This window comes from Pyrgilauda ruficollis, unplaced genomic scaffold, assembly GCF_017590135.1.
Source record: "Pyrgilauda ruficollis isolate IOZ18807 unplaced genomic scaffold, ASM1759013v1 scaffold33, whole genome shotgun sequence".
Classification (NCBI taxonomy): domain Eukaryota; kingdom Metazoa; phylum Chordata; class Aves; order Passeriformes; family Passeridae; genus Pyrgilauda; species Pyrgilauda ruficollis.
The window spans coordinates 2523402-2546850 of record NW_024524711.1 but is presented as its reverse complement, the minus strand read 5'-3'; the positions used below and the strand labels follow the sequence as shown (position 1 = coordinate 2546850).

General features: G+C 42.8%; 1 protein-coding gene across 2 annotated transcripts in view; it reads left to right on the top strand.

Moving 5' to 3' along the window:
• Nucleotides 1-16654, top strand: part of SLC2A13 (solute carrier family 2 member 13) — a 142480-nt gene extending 125826 nt beyond the window's left edge. Inside the window, exons 8-11 of one of the 2 annotated variants that reach the window (XM_041474649.1) lie at nucleotides 8717-8838; nucleotides 8958-9110; nucleotides 10288-10416; nucleotides 12257-16654. In XM_041474649.1, the coding sequence (XP_041330583.1) occupies nucleotides 8717-8838; nucleotides 8958-9110; nucleotides 10288-10416; nucleotides 12257-12306 (454 nt within the window). In that variant the 3' untranslated portion in view covers nucleotides 12307-16654. Of the gene's footprint in view, nucleotides 1-8716; nucleotides 8839-8957; nucleotides 9111-10287 lie in introns of both variants that reach the window. The other variant, XM_041474648.1, reaches the window with a different exon arrangement.
• The last annotated feature ends 6795 nt before the right edge of the window (nucleotides 16655-23449 follow it).

The following is a 23449-nucleotide window of genomic DNA, read 5'->3' as shown; positions in this document are numbered from 1 at the left end:
TGGTTGTCATGCAGAGACAGGCTTTGTGCTTATATTTTAAATCTGTGAAATGGCATCTACTTCACAAGCAGTTAAATATTGCCAGATGTCATTTCTTACAAGAGTTTGCCATGTGCCTGTGCCCTTACTGCAGCATGAGATGTTTCTTTCCAGTTTGTACTTGATTGCAGTGAACATGGTTAAAGGGAGCTTTTGTGGCAGCCACCAAGATGGTGGGAGCAGGAATTCTCATGTCCCACTGGCCACTCTGTGTGCAAGTGACATCCCTGAGCCACAGCCCCATCACACACATCACATCTCCATCCAGACTTGCACGTGAATACATGAGCATAAAAGTGTTGTAGCACCCGAATTGTGGGTCTTTCCCTCTGCCATATCATGGAGCTTTTTCCACTCCATCTGGTAGAATGCGGTGGGTTTCTTATATTTTTTTATATTGCTGTCATACTAAAATATCTATTGATCATGGCAAAGGCTTCAAAATGTTGGGTAGTATCACTTCCATCATATTTACTCAAATTTCTAAACATTCTTTGCTGATGTGCACCTTTGGGAAGTTCTTCAAGAGTTGATAATACCTGAAGAAAGAAATAGTGGGAACTGCAGCATTTAACTGAAGTCTTTCAGTATGAGAATTAGGACTGAACTAAACTGTTTATCTCCTACTGCATCTTATTTTGAGGACTGGCTTTTTAAAAACAGCACTGGAATCTGGGAGGCTTCATGACTTACTGAGGGCACTCTGCTGGAGCCCACCTTTTATAAAGCATTTATAAAGTGGCTGGGGTTCTCATGCACATCATTAGTTTGGAAGCTGCAAGAAATAATAGAACTTGTCTTGAAAGAGAATAAAAGATTTAGGGTTAGTAAAGTTGTTCAACAACATGAACAAATAAAAGTTTTGTGATGAGAGGTGAAATCTCAGTGGAGGACTGGGCACAAATGCTTGTAGAGCCAAAAACCTTAGCAACAGGATATGCTGAAGGGACAAACATAAGATTTATATGCATACTAAGAATACTTTCGTAAGAACTGTCAGACAGTTTAGTGGTTGTGAAACAGTCTGTGGTTATTTTTAATTTTTTGAATCAGTGTATTCTACATATGAAAAAGCAGGAAAAGTTACTGAAGATTTCAATCTTTAAAGTACACAGATGTAAATTTTCTGTAAACCTTTGGAGTGTGTCCTTGACGAGGGAAAAAAGGCAGAAATCATACATTGCCTGCTGTTGCCTTCTAAGCCTTACCTGAAATGATTCATTCTGATTGTTGCTTTTTCGTAGACTTTTTTAGCTTGTAAATACACAGAATTATGTTTCAAATTGCAAAAAATATATTCTTGTGTCTTCTCATGAAGACACTGTGACCTATTATCTAGTGATTAAAGTAGTTGAAATGATCACAGGCAGAAATGCATGAAGGACAGTGGCATTCAGCTAAGATGCTTATGTTCAAAACTAATTAAGTTTTTGCATTTTGATCAGCTTTTAATTTGAATTCTGCCCATTAAAATTCTGTACTTATGACTAGGTATTTGTTAAGTGAAGAGTTGATTATGTTTCATGGTTGCATGACCTCTCACAAGTTCCTGTGGTATTAATATAATATTTGAATTATTTATTACTATGAAATCATACAATTTAATTATTACTAATTAATTCTAATATTTGCTGGGGCTAACCAAATGTGTCCAGTCAGAATAAGAATTAGAACTAGGAAAGGACACTGTAGAACACAGAGACATCAGATGTTTCCTGACACTTTTTGTGACCATCTGATACTTTGGAAGAGTAGGAGAAACCTTGGAAAGAAAAATAAGTCAATCTCTGTATAGTGCAATGAAGGTTATTTTGTCTCCTATAACAAAAATCTGGTATGTACTTATTTCTGCTCCCAGTTTTTGAGTGCTCTGTCAGCTGCTGCGAGGTCTGGGCTTTAACACTGGGTAAACATTATTCTGCATTTTCCTGGTTTGAGTCCATTTCACAAGGTAAGGAGCGCACAGAAGATGGTGGGAAGCCTGTTGGACAGAGTTCTGGCAGTAGCAGAGATTTGCCTCTCTCCCCTCCTGGTAGATACGATGAAGAATGAAGCTTGAAACCCTTGGGGTGTGACAGCAGAGGGGGGAATTGTAGCTGACAGCTTGGAGGTAGCCACAGGGACTTGCAAGGTGCCTGTATAGGATAAAAGAAGTCTGAGGTCAATCCCAAACTCCCAATCTTTCACTGGGAGTTTAGAGTTACCTAATCCCACCACAGGTGCTTGCTCAGCCCCACAGCTCAGCAGTGTCCAGCTGGCTCTGTCAGACAGTTGAGTTTCTTCCTTTGGCAACAACACAACAACTTGTTGTCCAACTTGAGAATCCACTGATAGGTGGTTACAAAAGTACTGAAATGTCCAGATCAGCAAACAGTTAAGGACCCCTTTGACGTGATTAATTCTGGGTAACTATTTGTCATGGGGAAAAATTGCTCCTGTTTCCAGGCTGTTGCTCAGTCTATTCAAACTGAATAGCAGCTCCAGCAATCTATTTATCAGGCAAATTCAGATGCAGTTGCAAAGCTGAAATTTCTCAGCTTGTGAAAGTGTTTGAATTCAAACTTAAAGATTCTTATGTAAATAAATAAATACTATAAAAATATTATGTTCATTTGTGACCAGGTAGCCAGGACAGAGGTAAATCAGAACAGTGTGCTGTCTCTTGCAGGTGTGTGTTCTGACATGACTGAGAATCATGGAATCATTTAGATTGGAAAAGGCTCTTAAGATCATCAAGTCTCTAGTTATAATGGATAGATCCTGTAGCAGGGGGGTCAGCATGATAAAGACGTTTTCCATCCCGTGCAGATGTACCAGTCACCACCTGCTGAGGTGCAATTTGCTTTCTTTGCTATGAACTAAACTGTTTTTCCAGGATTTTGAAACATATGCTGGTATTTTTAAAACTCTTTGCCAGTTATAGCAAAAGGCTTCAATAAGTGTCTCAAACTCTGTTTGTATTTTATGCAATGAAGGTTAAGCAATGTGTAGCTGGATCCCATGAAGTTTTATGGCAATAGTTTTTCAAGGCTGCATCTGTTTGTTCTTTTCTGGTTGTCTGGGATTTTGGGGTGGTTTTAGTTTTGGTTTGGGGATTTTTTGGGTTGGTTTTTTTTTTTTTGCTTTTCAGTTGCTGTCATCTGGTGTAAGCTGTGTAAGCTTCATCTGTAAATTTTTAGGTAACATCTGGTTTAATGGATGAATTATTTCTCTGTGTAAACTATAAAGTCAAAGTGATAAATACAAACTTCTCCAGAGAGGTGTGGAACTTCTGAGGCGTGGATGACAGTAGCTAGGGAACTGTGAGAAAGCTTAGAAATTATTGATTCAGACTTTAGTCAGGTTTAAAGTAATCTGTTTGCCTTCAAGTTGAGTTGCAGTTCATTTGATGCTTTAGACAGCATCTTACTGCATGTATAAAAAAGGAGCAGGGATTTTTCCTTAAAGCAGAATATGCTGATTTATAGTGAAATTATTCCTCGGGGTTTAACTGGTTTCTCTGGGTTGTGCTAATGTAACTATTTTGGATGTACATGGGTGAATTTGGGAGGCCACTTGATGGACAGGGTAGAGGTGGTTTCCAGAGCTCTCCTTAGTTACGTGTCTGACTGGCACTAAGTTATTACACAGTTCATCCGGTACCTTGCTAAATTCTGCCCTCTGAGGTAGCTGGGGGTTTGTTCAGACAACTAAATACCTTCAGCAGAAGAGGAGGGGCTTGAACATAGGAGAACTAATCCAAATGTTGAGATTCAGATTCTTCTACAGGATAAGTAATTTGTTGTGGATAAATAATCTTAGTTGTTCCCAAGCATCATCCACAAAAACCTTCCTCCATCCAAACTGCAGCTACTCTAAATTATGTCTCTTGTCCTCTGTCATTTCCATGACAGACTTCAGATGAAAACATGACTCAATGAACTTGGCATAAATTTATATTGTTCAGTGGATTGCCATGATATGAGAGTCAGCACTTTACACAGGAGACTGTAAAAATCTCCTTGAAGGAGATTTTTAGTAAATCAAATATATTTGTTTTACACTTGAGACTTAAATTCGCAAACTGTAGATTATCATCATCCTGATAAACCAGGCACAAAAGGCTGGCATAAGAGCAGTCCTTAAGTAGTTTTACTTGTGTTAGAACAAAAAAATGGGGGATTAGTGAAACTGTGAATTAACTATAAAATCTTTGTGTGCCATCAGCACTTGATGTCAAAGTTTATCTCAGAGCAGAATTTGTAATTTTGAAATATGCTTGTTCTAACAAGCATTTTACAGAGATGGATGATCACATTAGTGTTTTTCTTCACAAATAATATATTTTGCCTGACTTGATTTGAATTTTGACCTTTTTAGATTTTTCATCTAAATCCATTTAAGATGCTTCTGGAGGGCTTAAAAGACAGTGAGAAGTCAGCAGCTTTCATATGAAAAATATACTAACTGTTCACAATGAAACAATTAATTCGAGCAAAAGCTGTATCTTTAGGGCTGGACAGTTCTCATTGCACAGCAAAGCAAAAATTAATGGCTATTTGAGAAGAAAATCAAATTGGTCTCTGTCTTGTGCCTGTGCTGTGTTTTGTCCAGCCATTTCTCACACTGGGGTTTTCAGTGTTGTGCTTGAGAATTATTGTACAGCCAAAATGGCTCAAGTATTACAAAAATTTACATTGATCTTCAAGGGAAATGGTTTTATCCTGTTTCATCCTCCCGTTATTATATTATAATATTTTAGACTCCCCACACTGGCTCTTTTCTTACCTTTATTTATGTGCCATATGAAGGTAATTTAAGGAGATGGGGAGCAAACCTTTAGTTCTTTTGAGCTTCAGACCATATGTGATAGAGGGTGGATTCTGTGATTTTGCAACTGACCATGTAATGCTTGTAATTTGAAAACTTACCAATCTCATTTGTTTTCAGTCGGTTGAATTTTTTGCATCAACTGTTGGTAGGTCAGGCTTTCATTGATTAGAACTAACTACATCTTAAGTAGCCTGTAGAAAACACTTAGCCAAAGAAATTCAGAGTAAAGGTTTTCAGTGTAGCATTTTCATGTGTTTGGTCTGGCAGTAATTTCAGAGGCTGTGAAGTGGGGTGTCTTCACTGGTTGTACCAATGTGACTATCGCCCAGCATATTGGTACCTACAAACTCTTTGCACCGGTACCTGACTGCATCATTTCACTTGTACCATTTACAGGGAATTGCCTGGATGGTCACTCAGAGTGTTGCAGTCAGCAGTTTAATGACCAAGTGGCGCCAGTGACAAGTGGCACTCTTCAGGGGTCAGTACTGGAGCTGGTGCTAAGATCTTTGTTGATGACAGGGACAGTGGGATCGAGTGCACCCTCACCAAGTTTGCAGACAGCACCAAGCTCCAAGCTCTGTGGTGCTGCCAGCACGCTGGGGGAAGGGATGCCATCCAGAGGGGCTTGGCAGCTGGGCCCATGTGAGCCTTATAGAGCCATGGAATCATCAAGATTGGAAGAGCCCTTTAAGATCAAGTCTGACATCAGCCCAGCAGTACCAGTGTAACCACTAAAGCACACCAGCCTCTTAAACTCCTCCAGGGATGGTGATTCCAGCACCCTCTGGGCAACCTATTCCAATGCCTGACCACCCTAACAGGGAAAAAACTACTTCTAAAATCTAACCTGAATCTCCCCTGTCTCAGCTTAAGGCCGTTTCCTTTGATCTTCTTACTTCAGCCACTGTAGAAGGGACCAGCCCTCATCTAACTACAATCTCTTTTTGGGTAGTTGAAGACAGCGATGAGATGCCCCCTGGCACTCCTTGAGACTGAACAAACCCAGCTTCCTCAGCCATTAGTCATAAGATCTGTTTCCTAAACCATTCATGAGCCTTGTTGCCCTCAGCTGGACATGTTCCAGCACCTCAATGTCCTCTTTAAAGTGATGATCCCAGAGCTGAACCCAGGATTCGAGGTGCAGTACAGTTCTGAGTACAGTGGGGTGATAACTGCCCTGCTCCTGCTGGCCACAATATTCTTGACACAGTATTCAAGATGCCACTGGCCTTCTTGGCCACTAACAACAGGGATGTGGAACAGGCTGCCCAGAGAAACTGTGCATGCCCCATCCCTGGAAGTGTTCGGGGACAGTTTAGATAGGGCTCTGAGTAACCTGGTCTAGTGAAAGGTGTCCCTGCCCATGGAAGGTGTGGGTTGGAACTTGATGATCTTTAAGGTCCCTTTCAGATCACACCATTCTATGATTCTTTGATTTTCTTCTGTATTTCAGCTTATGAAGCCATGGGTAGCTGCTCCTCTGCTTCCATCATATATTCCTCCCTTCATGCAGGACAAAATTCAAAATTTTGTCTGGCAATAAACTGTATACTAATTATAAGTATGTTCTTTAGCAAAATAATAGGTCCTATAGAAACAGTGGTACAGTATTAGAATTAGCACAGTAATAGAGCTTGAACAAATCTCCATGCTTGAAGAAGTGTTATTTTTTTAATATTCCCAGCACTGCAAGATGCCAGCAAATGCAGATGTCTTTGCCTTTACTATGTGTATCATGCTGGTTTACAACTGAAGGAAAAGCAAAGCACAGTTTATTACTGCAGTGTTTCTATTTAATCTAGTCTCAAGTGCTGTTTTTCCCATTTCACTGCACTAAATCTGCTTTTTTTGCAACACAATTTCCTCTCTGTTAGGGGCAGACAGCAGAGAATAGATGAGTGGCTCAGTCACAGGAGGCTTCGGAGACATCTGGCTTTCCCTTGTATCATTTGTGTTCCAATCTGTCAAAAGCAGGACACAACTGGGGAAAGATGGCAGGGGAAGGCAACACACTGACCTGCCTGCAGTTGTGTCTGCATGAAGCAGCGTGTTGGTTTGTGCTCGTGGAGATGGATGCAGGATAATAAACCAAGTATGCCTTTGTTTACAGTTTTGTTTGAGAGAAAGCGTGAGGCCCTCTCTGCAGAGCTGCCAATCTGGCTGGGCAGAATGGAGAAATTCATCTCAGCATCAAGACACTTAAAAGTGCTCATCAACTTGTATTCATTACAAACACCTGCAAGTGAAATTCGCGAAACAGCGAAAGAAGCAGAAGTGGTGATGTTGAGGCAGGCTGAAACCGAGCACTCCTGGGTTCTGCAGCGGGCCAGTCTGTATCCAGGCACAAAGGATGTGTCTTGCAGAGGGATGTTCAGCTGATCTGTTTTCTATGTGTTTTCCTCCTCAAGAGTGAAAATTAATCAATGCCCTGGGTAAGATGGCCTTTCCAGGGGAACTGAGCAAGGCAGAGCTGTGGAAGGGTGGAGAGGTGCCCTGGCAGCACTGCCTGCATTGCCAACCCCAAATTAAGGGCTCTGCGTTTCTCACTTGGTCAGGTGCTGCTCAGGTGCAAAGTGGAGCTGTAAATCTTACAGGTTACTGCCATTAAGGAAACATTAGGGTTTTACCAAGGTTTCAGACGTGCATTTTCCCAGTATTTGTAGGGTTAACCTCTCTCTTTTAAATATTTTGGAGCTTTGGATTTCCAGCTGTCCTGAAATTGGGTCTGCGCCTTCACCATGACATCCTGCTTTAAACGTTGTCCTTTCATCAGTGATGACAAAGGGAATATTTCTGCCCTGGGAGTGCTGGGGGGCTGGCCATCAGTGCTTGGCACATTGCTGTTCAACTCTGAAGCATTGCAGGGCGGCTGTTACTCCACCACCCACAACTTGTTGCCCACCTATTGCCTGTTGCAGGCATCTTCATTCTGGTTTCCCTATTGTCAAGAGGGTCATATCCTTCACATAAGTTCTCAACTAATCTGGAAATCATAACCCAGGCAGATGTTCAGCTCTCTGTGATTTCTTCTTTGCAAGTAAATACCACTTTTTGCATACGAAGGAGTAGTGTCTGCTTAAGTCCTCTCTCCCAAAAGAATAGGGTTTTTAATCTCTAGCAATTGAAGTGGTGGCAGCTGAAAAGTTTCACTAGTTACATTTATGACTTGTTCCTTTAAGCAAATGTAAATTTAAAAAAAAAATTAAAACAAAAAATAAAGTTGTGAGTATGCCTTTAAAAATGTTAGATTGTTGGCAGTCGGAGGGAAATACCTGATCTTATACCTATTCCTTGAAATATGGAATTCCCGCATGGTCCATGGAGTAGAAACATATTTTCTTTCAGTAGCTAATTACAAGCACTACCCTTTCCTACTTCACTGTGTGGGAAGGAAAATGCACTCCTCTTTTCTTTATAACTTCACTTGACCTTGGCACACTCCACAGACATTGCTGATTACTCCTGAAGTGTGCCACATGTATTTGGTTCAGCAGTGATCTGAGGACTAACTTCCATCTGGCCTTAAATCCTTGTGTGCAACATCTTTATCTCACTGTCCTGCTGCTGCAGCTGGTTTTGCACTGAGTGATATTCCTGTGAATTGGTCTTGATGGCTTTGGTATCACCATTTTTGTAGTAATGACTGGTTGTTTGAAGGAGATCTATAAATACAAGGTGAGTGTTTAAACTCAGGGATGTTCTGCTGATTACTCTTCCTAAGACCAGGCTTGAGAAAAAACCCCATGTTTCTGAGTGTAGAACTTTGCTCAAAGACCTTGTACATTACTTGCCATGTTTATATTACAATGTCAATTAGTGCCCTGAAAATTCTTTAATAAAAAGGAGTTTTGTTGTTTTTCAGGTGTTCAAATGAATCCACATTCAAAAAAGAAGATTTATATTGGGCATACAATTTCTGCCCCACTCCGTACTCTTGGACAGCACTCCTGGGCCTTATTTTGTATTTGGTTTTCTTTGCACCTGGTAAGAAAATACTTGTTTTTGCATATAAGTTTAAAATGGCAAATAGTGAAGCTACATGTTAAATGTATTTTTGAGTGCAGCCATTAAAATCAGATTGATCTTTTTTTCCTGATTCTTAGGGATGGGTCCGATGCCCTGGACTGTCAATTCTGAAATTTATCCACTTTGGGCTAGAAGTACAGGAAATGCGTGTTCTTCTGGAGTCAACTGGGTTTTCAATGTGCTCGTGTCACTGACATTCCTGCATACAGCTGAATATCTGACATACTATGGTAAGTAGCAGCACGTGTGCAGTACTGCCATTGGCACAGAGACTTTCTCTGGATTCTGGGTCCCTCCACTGGTTTTGCTATGAAGTGTCAAAGCAGTGTTCTCAACTCACTGTGGTTTCATAAGAATAGAGACCTGCTTGGATCATAGGGTTTGGCCTGGATTTCATAAGATGCATTTATTTTTATCCTTGACTGAGAACCCAGACAGTTCATTGAAACAGAGAAGCCGGAAAAAAACACTTTTGATTTAGTGAAATAATGCTGACTCCCACTTAAGGTGACAGCATCTGCAGTTTTCCACTTTATGGTGACATCCAAGGCCAGTATCAGATGGTGCTTGCAGAAATACAGCTTTTGATGAAGTGCTGTCTGTGGGACCCTGTGGAGTGTTTGTCAGGTCACTCCTCAAGTACAAGTTATTTAAATCACATTAATCTGCCAGGGAGCTGATGTGACTTTCACATCCTTACTAGTGCAGAGCCTTTCAGCTCTACTTGTTATTCCTTTGAGCCATCAGTGTAGCAACTCTACGTAAATGTTTGTTGGTCCTGTACTACCTGCTCTGCCCCTCTAGGTATGGTGGATTGTAGGCTGGAACAAGCTCTTTCTCTTAAATGTTTGTTGGTCCTGTACTACCTGCTCTGCCCCTCTATGGTGGATTGTAGGCAGGAACAAGCTCTTTCTCAGTATTAATTGTCACCACAAAGCACTTTTAAATAACAATTAGGTGTAAAAGTCACAAACTTTATTTTGATCCTAAGTCATTTCTTTCACTAGAGCTTTTCATTTTGAGGATTTGTCTTAATGTGTCCTTCACTGTCAAGACAAACCAAGAAAGCTCTTTCCTTTCACACCTGCTTTTTTTATTTGGGCATGTGATTGTCTAACTGCTGTTTATTTTAAGAGCAGAGTGACTTGCCCAGAAAGGATGTGTATTATCTTTCACATGAATTGGAATTGCCTTTGTCAATTTACTTTGGTGAGGAATGAGGCAGTAAAGAGTCCTTCTCCTACACCCACAGCCCCACAGCTCATTGCTGTAACCCTGCCTCTCCAGCCTTTGCTTTCACACTCTCTGTTGAAGCCACAGCCTGCTGCTTCTGTCACTCTCCCTGCTCTGGCACAGAGGAGGGATGGGAACTCTGTAACTGACTGTGACAATGGTTTTACATTGCAGGAGCCTTCTTCCTCTACGCAGGGTTTGCTGCCTTGGGACTGGTTTTCATCTATGGCTGCCTTCCTGAGACTAAAGGGAAAAAACTGGAGGAAATTGAATCTTTGTTTGAAAACAGGCTATGTACATGTGGTATGTCAGATTCTGATGAAGGGAGGTATATCGAATATATTCGGGTGAAGGGAAGTAATTACCATCTTTCTGACAATGATGCTTCTGATGTGGAATAATTTTCAGCTGCTGATGTATTTAATCATTTAAAAGCCTTCTGGGGGAAAAGCAGCTCTCTGATGACCTCACTGCCCTGCTTCTGGTCTGGTTCTCCTTTCTAATGTGTATTTAAAAATGCCTTCATGTTCAAAAATGCTCCATTTGGGAGGAAATTCAATATGCTAGCATTTTCTTGATAACTGAAAGCAATGGCTTCCAAAAGAGATTGAATTCCACAATTATGTGACTTTACCAAGTGTGTGACGCTGCTCCATCCCCAGAGGTTTAGTAGGGTGCCCTGTACCAGATGAATACAGAAGGCTATCCTAGATGGTCAGGGGCTGTCCTTGTCTCCAGTACTGACAAAACCTAAAATGATCGAGTGGCTGATGAGAAAGCAGCTGGCAGCTGTCGGATCCCCATCCCACAGGAGCTGAGGAAGAAGCTCTGCTGTGCAGTATAACAAAGCATGAATGCATAAGCTGCTGTAACAGTAACCATTTAAAAGGTTTAATTGATCAGGAAAGTACAAATACCTGCTGTATCCATCAGAGGGACATTTCCTAAATTTACCCAAAGAGAGAGAATTTCCAAGTAGAGGGCTGTACTCACCTGGATGGGGGGTCACTAGGGTGATGTGTGTCTGTGCTACACAGGTTATCCACCCACTGCTGCTCTTGTGTACGTGCTGCAATTGGGAGTTTATGTTTGTGAGAAAAACTGCCAAAATTAATTATTTGCAGCAGGAAAACAGAGCTCAGTACGTGGCCACTTGTACAAATGTACTGGTATGTATTGCTAGGTACAACATAGAGGCTTCAGCTTAAAAAAAAATATGTTTGTTTTCCTTTTTAGCATTTGAACATATTGGTTTGTGCCTAATTTTGAACACAAAAATACCATTAGCTAAAAGAAAGAGAAGGAGGGGAGAGGGTTTGTGCTGCTAAATGCACAGTGGTCATCCCTCCTGCGCCTTTTGCTTGTGAATAATTATTGCCTTCAGTTTATCTCCATATGTGCCGAGTAAATGACTTCCAGCACATTTTTCTTCAAATTTCCATAGTCAGTTGGTGTCTTGCTGGATCTAAAGAGAAATATTAGCCCTGGGCAGAAGCCTGCATCTCATATTAATTGCCTTACTGAAGCATTGCAAACTTGTCAAGAAAATGTCAGGCACAAAACTAACTTGGCTGCCTTTAGCATGGTAATGAAAATATGAATGGTATTTTATTCACCTGCTGTGATTGCTTGCCTTGGAAAATTGAATTTTATGCAGCTACATAAAAATATTATTTGTTTTTTCTTTATCCTGTCCTCACGGCTTTAAGTCTTCAAAGATATGAGTTTGAAAGCATCAACAATTCAAATTCTTATCTTTGAAACATTTGCTTCCTGGAAGAATGTGGGAAAATTCCTCTGCCCGTGGGCTGATACCCATTTATTTGGTAAAAAATACATTTATTTTTCATTGTGTAAAGGTTAAATAAGTCATTAGGTTCATTAGCTTTTACAGATTTGGTTTGTGGGTTTTTCTTGGGTTGAAAAATGTTTTTAATGTTGGATTGCTATCAAAACCAAGCCTGGACATTTGTTACTAAATTATTTTTATTGGATAAGATGGGGTTTTGTTGTTGTAAAGAACTCTGACATTATGTTATCTAATCTTCTATGGGGGGAATTCTTATTCTCCAGTTATTGACCTTCAGGGATTGGATGTATTTTGAGTTTTTTTCTTTTTTTCTTTTTATTTTTTCTTAATCAGAGAAATATTTTTGGAAAGAAAAAAATTTAAGGAATCCTTCTGTGACTTGACTGGGGCTAAAAGGGAAAAACATAGCAGACAGAGGGAATTTCAGATGAATTTTTGCAAAGAGCAGCTCAACCTTGAATGTCTCCTGTGTGGTGAGAGGGCTGGATTCTCATGCCTTCCATCTTGCCTCCCTTTTAAGCGCACAATGTTTTTATGCTTGAAAGCAGCAGCTGTAGAAAATGCTGGTATCTCCAGAGGTATTTACTGCAAATGCTGAGGTCCTCGGACCTCTCTACAGCTGCCCCTGCTGCGGGATGTCTGCCTTCGGCTGTCACCTCTTTGAAGCCTTCACTGAAGGTGCAGTACCTGACATGAGAAAAAGAGATACTTGGCACAGAGAAGAACAAAATCATTTCAAGGAGACATTAACTTTTTTCCGAAACCAAAACATGGTGTTTGAAGACCCGAATTGGAAGCAGTTTTGTTACCTAGAGCAGTGTGTGAATAGGTGTGTAACAGCCAATCTGTGCTTGCACAGTTTAAGTTGTTTGAGTGGGTATTTTCTGGCTTCTGGGGATGGGGACTTATGGTTCTGATGGTCCCAAAAGCACAAGCCCACACTCACCTTCACACCTGTGAGCATTCCCTTGCTTGGTGTGTCTGGATCGGGAGCAGGCGGGAGCCAGCGTCCCAGCGCCGGCCGTGTCAGTGCTGACCTCACTTGTGTCCACAGGGAGAGGGAAGGTGCAGGGACTGGGCAGAACTGAAGCAAAGTCGCTGGAAAGGTCACTGCCACGGGGTCAGCAGCCTCTTCTGTTTTGCAGGCAGTGCTGGGGCTCTTTAGCAGCAGAAGACATCTCTCTCTGCCAGCCTTGTTCCATGGACCTTCCCAAGGGGCGCTCAGTCGCGTACAGCACTGGGCTCATTGTCTCACACAGGTTCAGTCTTACTGAAAACAGACCCCCGAAGGTTTGTATCCCCTGTCCTTTCTCCCAGGACACAGCAATTGAAACATGCATTTTATTCCTCACTGCTGCTGGCCATGAGGGTACAAAACACATTGGCTTCTTTATTGTCCCTCCCTGTTCTGTGCCTACGGAGAGCGGGGTTTAAGTCTTCCTTTTAGGGTTTCTTCACACCAAGAAAGCATTCCATACCTTACAAACACTGAACCAAGCATCATGTGTATTAAAAATGAGATCAGATACTTCAAATTAATCTTATGCTGTTAGGGTTTTATTTTTAGAATCTGTGAATATGTAGATTTTATGAAGAAAATTAGAAATATGTTTCTATTTTGCAAATATTTTTTATATTTATGAGTATTTTAAGTTTTAAGAGATTTTTGCTGAAGGTAGACTTAGTAACATTCCAGATAAAAGAATAAAAATACAGTGTAACCGAATAATTTCTTATTATAAGAATTTCATTTATGAAGTAGCATAAATAATATGTCTAAGCACAATATTCTTTCATTGAAAGCTTTTTGCAGAAGATGTGAAATTGTTTCTTCACAAGGACTGCACACTTAATTCAGGTATTCTGTGCATCAGGAGTGTTAGAGTAATACTGCTGGTAGAATTGGGCATATTGATTATACACAACAATTTGAGATATTTTAATTCTGAATGATCCACAGACTCTACATGTTGTGAGCTAACACCAGCTATAAAAGAAACAAGTCCTGATGTATTTTTAATATTTTAAAATTTAATTCATGTTAATTTGCATACAGTAGTTTGTTCACCATGCTGAGTAACTTGAGATAATTTGGCACTTTTTTCTTCCCCTTGTCACTTTGTTGATCAAAATAATCTTTTAACAAGAGAACCAAACCTGTTTTGAAAATAGATAGAGTCAAAGCAAGGCCCAGGAGTCATTTGGAGGGCTGGAGTTTCATTGCTGTGTGGGCACCTTGGATCAGTCACTCCTGTAGACATTTCCTTGGGAGGTGCAGTGACAACGCTGGCAGAAATGCTGGGGCAGGAAAGGGTAAATCACAAAGGACCATTGTTCCAACACTAACTTATTTTTGGATGGGTTGATAATGCCACATTCACTGTAGGAGTTAGGGCTGGGAGGGGAGAAGGAGGAAATGATGCATCGAAAGCACCACGAAGTCAAGTTTCAGTGGAGATGGGTGTTGTAGCCAGCAGGAGCAGTCCCTGACTTGTCTCTTGTGGGTGAGGATGATGGGGCGAGGGACTGTGCTTGGCCCTGTGGATGGGAATGGAGGGGCTCTCAGGGGAAGGAGCACTCTGGTGTTGCTCTCCCGTGCCTGTGGGGAGGTGAGGATGTGGCAGTGGAATTGGCAAAGTTGTACGTGTTCCTTGGTGAAATCTCTTTTGCCATTCGTAGTCACTTGGGCTGAGCACTGGGGAGAAGTTTTGACCTTCAGGGGCTGCTACAGACCCTAAGCCAGGGTCTTGCCTTAGGCATGGGAGTGTTGGGTGCAGTCCCACAGGCATTCAGTGGGCCAGGAAAAGACAGACCCTGTACTTCTCCACTTTTTACCCAGCTTTCTGCTTCTTGGTGATGCTCTTCTAACATGGTCATTTTGGAATTTTACTTGCATTGTTGGCTTTGTTGGCTGAACATCACTACTGCAAAAGGGGCAGAATCTTTACAGCAGAGAATGATCTTGGGGTAGAAATCAAGGCAGAAGAGATGGTTCTGCAAAGCACTTTAAAAAGTAAGATATCTGTGCACTTTTTTCTGAGAGAATCAAGCTAACCAAACCCATTCCTCTGCATTGGGAAGAGAATCAAGCTTTGTGTACCAGGCCAGAAGCAGATAATGCCACAATATGTGCTTTATGGCAAAATGTGTTTTTATTGCGGGTAAAATTTACAGCTTACATGTAGCTGCTGCCTATAAAGTGACTCAATTGTTCTCTATTTTAAAGTCATACTTTTGTGCAAAAATCTTAGTGGTTTTCTATCAATCTTCATCACCTTGTGTACAGTACACATACAGTAAGCATAATCCACAGTGGTCTAGATTGTGGCAGTGTTTCAAATGTCAGCACAGTAAAATTCTATTGTTAAAGAAATATTGTTGTTTGTGATACTGGGGGTTAAAATTCCTCAAAGGCAACTATATATAGATTTTAAAAGTCTGGAAAAAAAAGGCAGTTCCTATCTATTTTGTGTATGTTTTCATATAGAGAAGGAGTTTTTTATGTGCCAATAACCATCACTGTAGTGTTTTGTAAATGGGTGTTAATAGTGTTGCAGAGTTCTGTATATGAGAATATACTTTAGCCACAATGACCTGTTAGTGTGAACCGTGGCATGTTTTTAATCTTACACCTCTCATCAGAGGTGCTCACTCGTTGGCTTCAGTAGAGCTCACTCATGCCAGGGGTAGTTTGACAAGAGTCAGGCCTCAACAACACAGACTTCATCTAAATCCCTGTTTTTTCACATTGTCCCTAGACAGTATGTTACATGTGAGTGATCTGGCACATGTAATTTTAAAGCTTCAACTCCAGTTCAGTTACTCTCCTTGATTTTGTTGAGAAAAATTTTGTCAGAATTTGCTTTGGCCTTTCATGACATTTATATAAATAAGGAGCATACCGATGAAATAAGAATATTGTCCACCTATTTCTAAAGGAACCATCTGTTTCTGAAGTGTTAAAATAAAGGCAAATTTCTCTTGCTGCCTTAAACATTGCACAGACTTTGGAGAGGACTGAATGTATGACCATCATCGTGACTTCTGCAGGAGAAACTTCATGGATGCTCAGCAGGAGTGAAACGAGGTGGTTTCATGGTGCTGGGATGCTGCGTCACACTGCGGGCCCTGCCTAGCGCACGCCTGCCTTGTGTTTGATTTCAGGTGTTCCAACAGTCCCTGTGAAACTGATGGGATTAATCATGTGCTTGATACTCTCCATGTGCTCAGTGTCCTGCTGGTCCGGGACGTCACTGGGAAGTGGCACGAGTCATGTCTCTGCTTTCCATTGTGAATCTCACTCCTCTACAAAATGGTTAACCGGATCTTTGTGGGACAAATGCATCTAGAATATCTGAGACATTATTGGGGACCAAGCTGGTAGTAATAATTCCATGCTGAATAATGTGCACATGGTGCCATCAGGCACACTAATCCCTGAGCACGGGTTATGGTATTCAGTACAAAACAGGTTTTGGCAAAACGATTTGCGGGTTGTCCAAGTCATTTCTTAACCATGTCGAAAATGTGCCATTTCCATTTTCAACCGGTCAAGCCTATAATGTATGAAAGTGTTGTACATTTTCTGAAACTTAAGTGATGTAAAATTATTTAATTGACTTATGATTGCTTTAATGAAGTTTGGTCTTTACATAAAAATAAATATCTTCAAAGAATTGTCAGTGCCAGAAGTGTAAATGAACAAAATAAAAGGTGAGATACTTAATTACAGAATTGTTCTCAAGGTTTCATTTGTTTGAGTATTCGGGTCACCTTTTAGAGCGGCAGCTTCGCATTGCTCGGCAAAGTGAGCTCAGATAGGCCACGGACTTGTCTGAAATAAGGGACGGGAAAGAATAGTTTGAATATAATCTTAATATGATATTTTTCAAATCAGAGAATGGTTCTGTGATACCAGGTAAGTGTCCCTTCCTTTCTGGAGGATTTGTGTCAAGAGCTGAATGCAGCTATGCAGAGCTGCCAACTGTCCCAATGTCCCACCGTGGGTTTGCAATGTCCTCTGCCCAAACAGACTGGTTTCCTTACAGCAATTTACACCATCAGACTTGATTATGGACTGGGAAAAGAGCAGGAGTTGCTGTTTTCTAATGGGGAACTCTCCTAATTCTGTGTGTTTTATTAAGAAAATTGCTGGAATCAGTTTAATGGCTAAAAAAAAGCAGCGTGACCGTGACTGCTGTGCTGGGGCTGCCCTGGCTGCACTCCCCAGTGCGACAGAGGAATCGCACCCACGAGAACAAATGGGGATGGTTCTGCTACATCCACCCACCACAGCTGAATCCTGGTGAGATCCAGATCTGGCTCTGACAGAGCTGTAGCCTTTTGGTCCAGGATGCAGAGAGATCACAGCCAATGGGGAGAAGCTGGCACTGGGAGACTGCTTGGCAATCCTGTATCTGTGGCAGTGCATATCTCCAAGAGGGGAGTGAGGCAGCTCAGCACTGCTCAGCTCAGCACAGACAGCTTCTGTTTCTAGGTTTCTGGCTGATAGTGCTTATAAAGGGGATGAGTGACTGCAGTTCATATTATTTGTCACCAAAACTACATGGCAGCTTTGTGGGATAATGAAAATCTGGTGGCTTTGCTGTTAAACACTCAATTTTTTTGCCTTCTGCCATTTCTCTGTGCTCCAGTTACTATTACAAAGCAACTACTGATGGATTGATTTTTGCCAAATGCATTCTCCCATGTGTAGAACTGAACTGCAGACAATTACAGTAGTTTCTCCAAATCTTTGTGAGCATTTTCAGGATCAGGACTGGTTTATGCTCTGTCTGAGCTAAAGTCACCCATGGAGTGCTGTGTGGCCTTTGCTTTATGCAAGGCAAAAGTGCTTCTTTCAAGGCTCCTACAGTTTGTGGGAAGTAAGTGGGGAACTTAAAGGTGAGCTTAAAAAAAAAAAGTCCTTTTTCTCTAATCTCAGTGGTCACCTGCTGAGTTGCTCTGGGCTGGCTGAGACCTGCTGCCAGTTGTCCCCTGAGCTGGTGTCCCTCCAGTTCACCCCTCACCCACACAGAGCTCCCTGCACAAACATACTCAGGTGCTTCAGCTGCTGCAGTTTCACTTCCACTTGACCCAAAATGAGTGGCATCTCAGCTCTTCTCCTGATGGACAGTGTAACACATTCAGCCCATCAAGCAACCAGCTGAACTCTGAGGGAGCCAGTCGACACACTTGCATCAGCAGCTCCACAGTCTCATGCTGGGGCTGTTTGTTAGCTGGTCTCCAGGGCAGGTTTTTACTCCCTTGTTTGATGTGTGCTACTTACCCAGTACTTCCATATGTGTGTGTGTGTGTGTGTGATTGAGAAGGTCTGCATAGACCTGAAGTTTGGAAAGCTTTTGCCTTTTGAGAGTTAACTGCAGAAGTACCAGGAATATTTTCTGCATCTTAATTTTGACAGAAAAAATCTGGAGGGTTGTGTGAATTTAATTTGGTTGGATACTTTTAAAGGAGATGTTGGATCTGGGTTTCAGGAGGATACAAGGATCCATCTGTGTTTCTGATGTGCAAAACCTTTGCCTTAGCTAGCACACTCTGATTCTGGGTGCTGTGATATTCCATGAAAGCCCAGACAGAATCCTTAATACCAAACAGAAAAGCAGGGGGTCATACACAGAGCAGTAAGATGTATTGTGTGCAGGAAGAAAGAGAAGCACACATCCAAAATGACCTACCCACAATCTTGTAACACATTAACACCGGCACCACACAGGGGGACTTAGGTGCCTTTTATTGCAGGTAGACAAGGGCAGGGAAAGGAAAGGCTTCCAAAGCAGCCCTGTTCTGTGGCTCATTCTTCAGAAGATCAGAACACACAGATCCTTACAAACACACAGGAGTTATGCTCAGTGTAAGGAGCGTGGAAGCTGCTGTGCACTGATGCCAAGGGAGCACATCCCTTGAGGGGACTCAGGTGTGAGAAGGGAAAACAAAGGCTCCCCCACTTTCACAAAAGCAGTGAATCACGTGTCCATCCCCACTGGAAAGAGAGTTACTTACAAAATATTAAAGGTGGAGAAAGGGGGCTGGAGTGGTGGGGGAGATCCATGCCTGAGGGAACAGTAAGAGTTTGGGGAGCTATCAGGGAAGCAGTTTGAGATACATGAGCAGTTTGAGGGCAGAGGGGGCTGGATTGGCTGAACTTCATAATCAAGGTGATACGTGGAATAGAGTCTGGATCAGGTTGCCACGGCAACATGAGCAGGAAAAAACACAAAGCAAATCCTGAGCAGAGGCTGGGGGAAGGAAGGGCATAAGGTGTGGAGGATGGTTAGTGGTGTGAGTGTGGGGACATAGTGTATCTGCCACACCACTGTGTGATGTCAGGGGACAGTGTCAAGCTGTCCTGGGTAGAGGGGAGCAAAGTCAGAAGGCAGCAGTGGGCTGAGGATGCAGCTGATTTAAGATCTAAATCTCTCTCTAAAAAACAGAGGATTTTTCCCCAGGACTCAGATTCATAGGCTTAGTCTTCAATTTTAATTTTTTTTTTACACTTCTTGAGTGCTGCAGTGCACTTTGTTAATTGCCTAATCTATCAAAACTGCATATATAGAGAGAATTAGTCCCTATTTCCATGGCCAGCTCTCTGTTCTCAGCTGCATCCACCAACCAGTCTGTGCATGGTGACAAGGCACAGGAACAGGGTCAGGAGCAGGGTGAGCCAAGCCCTGCTCTGCTGGCACATCCTGCCCTTCTCCTTAACATGTGGCATTTTCAGCCTTCCCAGCCCTGCAGCTTTTCCTTTTCAAAACCATTTCCACAGCTGAGGCTGGTGCGACCCCATATCCCCATCCAGCTGTCACCAAATCATACAAACAGATTTTCCACCTGAAGCCTCCACTCAGGGCCACTCAGCATAGCTGTAGTTACAAAGGGGAGGCTGTAGGCAGTCACATAAGGAGCAGTGCTGCAAGTACTAGAGGACTTCTCCATCCCTAAAGTGGCAGTTGTGGCCTGCAGCAGGTGGCCAGGTCCCCACTGGGAAGTGGTCCCTTGGAATAAGCATGAAATTGGTACTTGTTCTAATATATTCATGGTGAGATGGCATCAAAACTGTCTGGCTGCTCCCAGTGAGCTCCTTCATTGTCCAGGATGTCTGATCAGTGTGCTCTGTCACTGGTTTGTCACAAGACGTGACTGCAGTCAGTCAGTCTCATGCTGTATGGCTTCTCCTGTGCCCTCCCTGGTGTTTGAGGTACCCATAACCTGCAGGTTGGCTGAGAGCTGAGGGAGAAGCAGATGCCCCATGCAGCTTTGGAACTAAGCTAGAGCTTATAGTCCCCACTGCTCTCCTCTCATGGGCTGCTAAAAATTATGGGAAAAAAGTCAAGAGCAAGCAAAGTTTTTGTAAGCTGGGTGAAGGCTAACTGCCACCCCCAGCCTGGTACTAGATGAGAGAGCTTTTGTATTCTCTCTATATGTCAAGCTTCCTTGTGGCTGGTGGGATTCACAGGGATACACTGGGGCATTGGGACCCTCACAGTCCCTGGTGGGAGAGTGATGAGTGCCTGTAGTTAGTGCAGCCCAAGGCTGCAGGGCTGCTGCAGGAGCTCTGTGGCTGTGCACTCAGGGATGAGCTGGTGTTGGGGTGAAGTTGGGGTGAAACACTGCTGCTCTTCATTGCTGCACAGAAATGTGGATGAGGAGAGGTGAGAGAGGCAGGAGCTGTGCTCTAAGGAGGTGGAGCAGGGCAGGGCAGCAGCAGCAGCACCCAGCCTCCCTCCCCATACACCTACAGCTCCCCTTCCTCCAGGCCCCTGCCTTGCTCTCAGCACAGGGAGGAAATGGCTCAGGCAGTGGCTGCTTCCATCTGCAGCAGCTGCTGTGAGCAGGCACAGCTTCCCTGGACCCCCTACCTGGCAGGGCTTATTCCCCCAGCCCCAGGCTGGGGGTCTGTGATAGCAGCTGGCCGTGGCCCAAAGTACCCTGCTCCAGCTGGCCCTGCTATGAGTGGGGCTTGCACTGGCAAGCTTGGAGATCCCTGCCAGCTTCAGCTGGTTTGGGGTTCTCCAAAAATTAATTTGTTTGTATGGAGTGAAGCTTCTCTGGAGAGCAAAGCTCCTTACAGACCTCCTGTTTCCCAATAATGACTCCAGCCCAGGAAATGAAATAAATCTTCTGCAATAAGACATATTGGTCTGTCCTATGACGGCCACAGCTCTGGGCCAGGCCAGCACCCATGTGCTGAGTGTGACACTGGCAGTAAATCACAGCACTCTCTCTGCAAATGGGCACAAATAAATGGTTTATTTGGATATGTTTTTTCTCAGCTCTGTTAAATAATTCAACAGGTCTCTTTCAGCCTCCTGCCTTATCTTGAGTCTCTCACTCTCCACCCGCTGTGTTTGGGCCCAAGATCCCCCATCACCTCCCAGAGCAGGTGTGTCAGCACCTCTGCAGCCGTGTGCTGTGTGAGAGCTCACCGCAAGCTGCTCCTTGCACATCCAGAGGGCTGTGGTGTGGAGTCACTGCAGTGTGGCTGGAGAGGGGGACACGTTCACTATTCAGCTCAGAGAGTCAGGAGACCTGCCTGGAGTTCCACATCACCAGCCCTGGAGAAGCAAGCTCTGGTTTGGGTGACTGGGATTGTCACCTCTAAACTGTTAAAGGCTGTCACAGAGAACAGGCTGAAGAAGCATTGCAGAAAGGTCATTGACTTTTGTGAGTACAGAGTAGGCACTGAACGCAGCGTTTAATATTTTTTCCAGGAAACCTCATCCTCCCTCAATCTGCTATCTGTTAAAACCCTTGAAAAGCCAATTCACAGTTTCTACCAGAGAAATAATTACTTGTATGAAGACTTAAGCCTCTCGTTTCCTATAATGATAATCCTTCATGAAAATGAAATAAGAATTTCTACAACATTTGTGGAGGCTCTTGGCAGAACATCCAGCAACAAACTGCCCATTAATGACAAAACTTCTTTTGGTGCTTGCCCAGAAAACCTTACCTTGCAGGTCATTAGAGCTGATTTTGGAGGGAAATTAAGTTACAAGCTGCTTATTAAAACCAATTCTGACTGAAGCTTATGGTAGTATTTTCAGTGAGAGTCTTTCAATCTCTATTTAGAAGCATTTGACTGCCACTGATAAACAAATGCTCCTGGTTTTTTGTTTAATTACAGGTACCCTTCTGTCCTTTTCCCCAGGAAAATTCTACTTATAATTGATTCTTACCAAACAGTTAAAAACATATGTATTTTCATGGCCTCCCTGAAGGCTCAGCATGCTGCCAGGGGGAATGGCATGGATGAAAAAAGGAGAGCCTCTGCCTAAGCTATTACCTCAGAGAAAGCTGGTGGTGCCTGAATGCATTTAGTGAGATGACAATCATTACATTTAGTGAGATGACAATCATTACTGCTGCTGAATTATCAGCTGAAGAAGGCACAGTTTGAGGTTCTTACTTGCTATTAAACCAAACTCAGCTCTTCCCTGAAGTCACAAAAAAATCAAGGGAAAGAAAGCACCTGAGCAGAGTGGCACACTGGTGCTGAGCTAAGGAGAAAGCACAGGACAAAAGTATATTTTAATGCAAAAATAGTAATGTAACTACTTTAAAATACTTCTCTAGTGGCTAAAAAGAGCATGCAGCCTTATTTGTCATCACTGCCAGCACACAAACCACTACAAAGATAATTTTCTTCTGATTGCTTTGCAATTATAGGTAAAAATGGGGATGTAATTTGAATTTATATACTCTCATCCAAAGGCTTTGAAACATACAGTGATTGATATCCCAAGAGGTGAATGATTGCATTAGAGACATATATGCAGCTCTTCTGTACAGCCAGTCAGAGGGTGAGTTTCTGGCACTGAGCAGTGGAATTTCAGTGCAGTCCAGGCTGAAACCCAGCTGGAACTGGACAGATTGTGAGATCTTCTATATCAGTGGCTGAAGTGAAAATAAGCGATATCCACTGAGAGGCTTTTAACGATGATAAATATGAGCAATAACTTAATAAAGAGCATTTGAAACCCCCCACACATACATCCATATGGTGTAACTGTCCCTCTTTTCCCACCTAAGTTCCAACCTGCGTTCTTTGTCCCTTAGGGTCATAGGCGCAGACTGGGAATATGTCAGCTCAGAGGCCAGCTCTGCACATCTGGACTATCTGCCTGAATGTGGGTAGTTCGCTCCAGTGTAAAACTAACCATGGTTTAAAAGTCCCAGCAACAATGCCACCATCAGAGAAACCAGGAGCAGAACTTCCACCACAAGTTAATGGCAGTTCATCTCTATTTGGGTCACCAGCACCTCTCTAACCCGGAAATCAAAGAACTCCTTGGCCATGAGGCAATTTTACATCTGCAGGGGTAGCAAAGCCCTTCTAGCCTAAAGCATACAGCGCCGGAGCTTTCAGGCTATTATGTGCCGCTCTCTGGCCTCTGCCACAGTGTATTGCAGGCTGGCAGACCAAGTGCCTTGGGGACACACCAGCTGTGGGGGAGGCTGGGAAGCTGGACACATGCCACTGGAAGGACTGGCAGGTGTGTACCA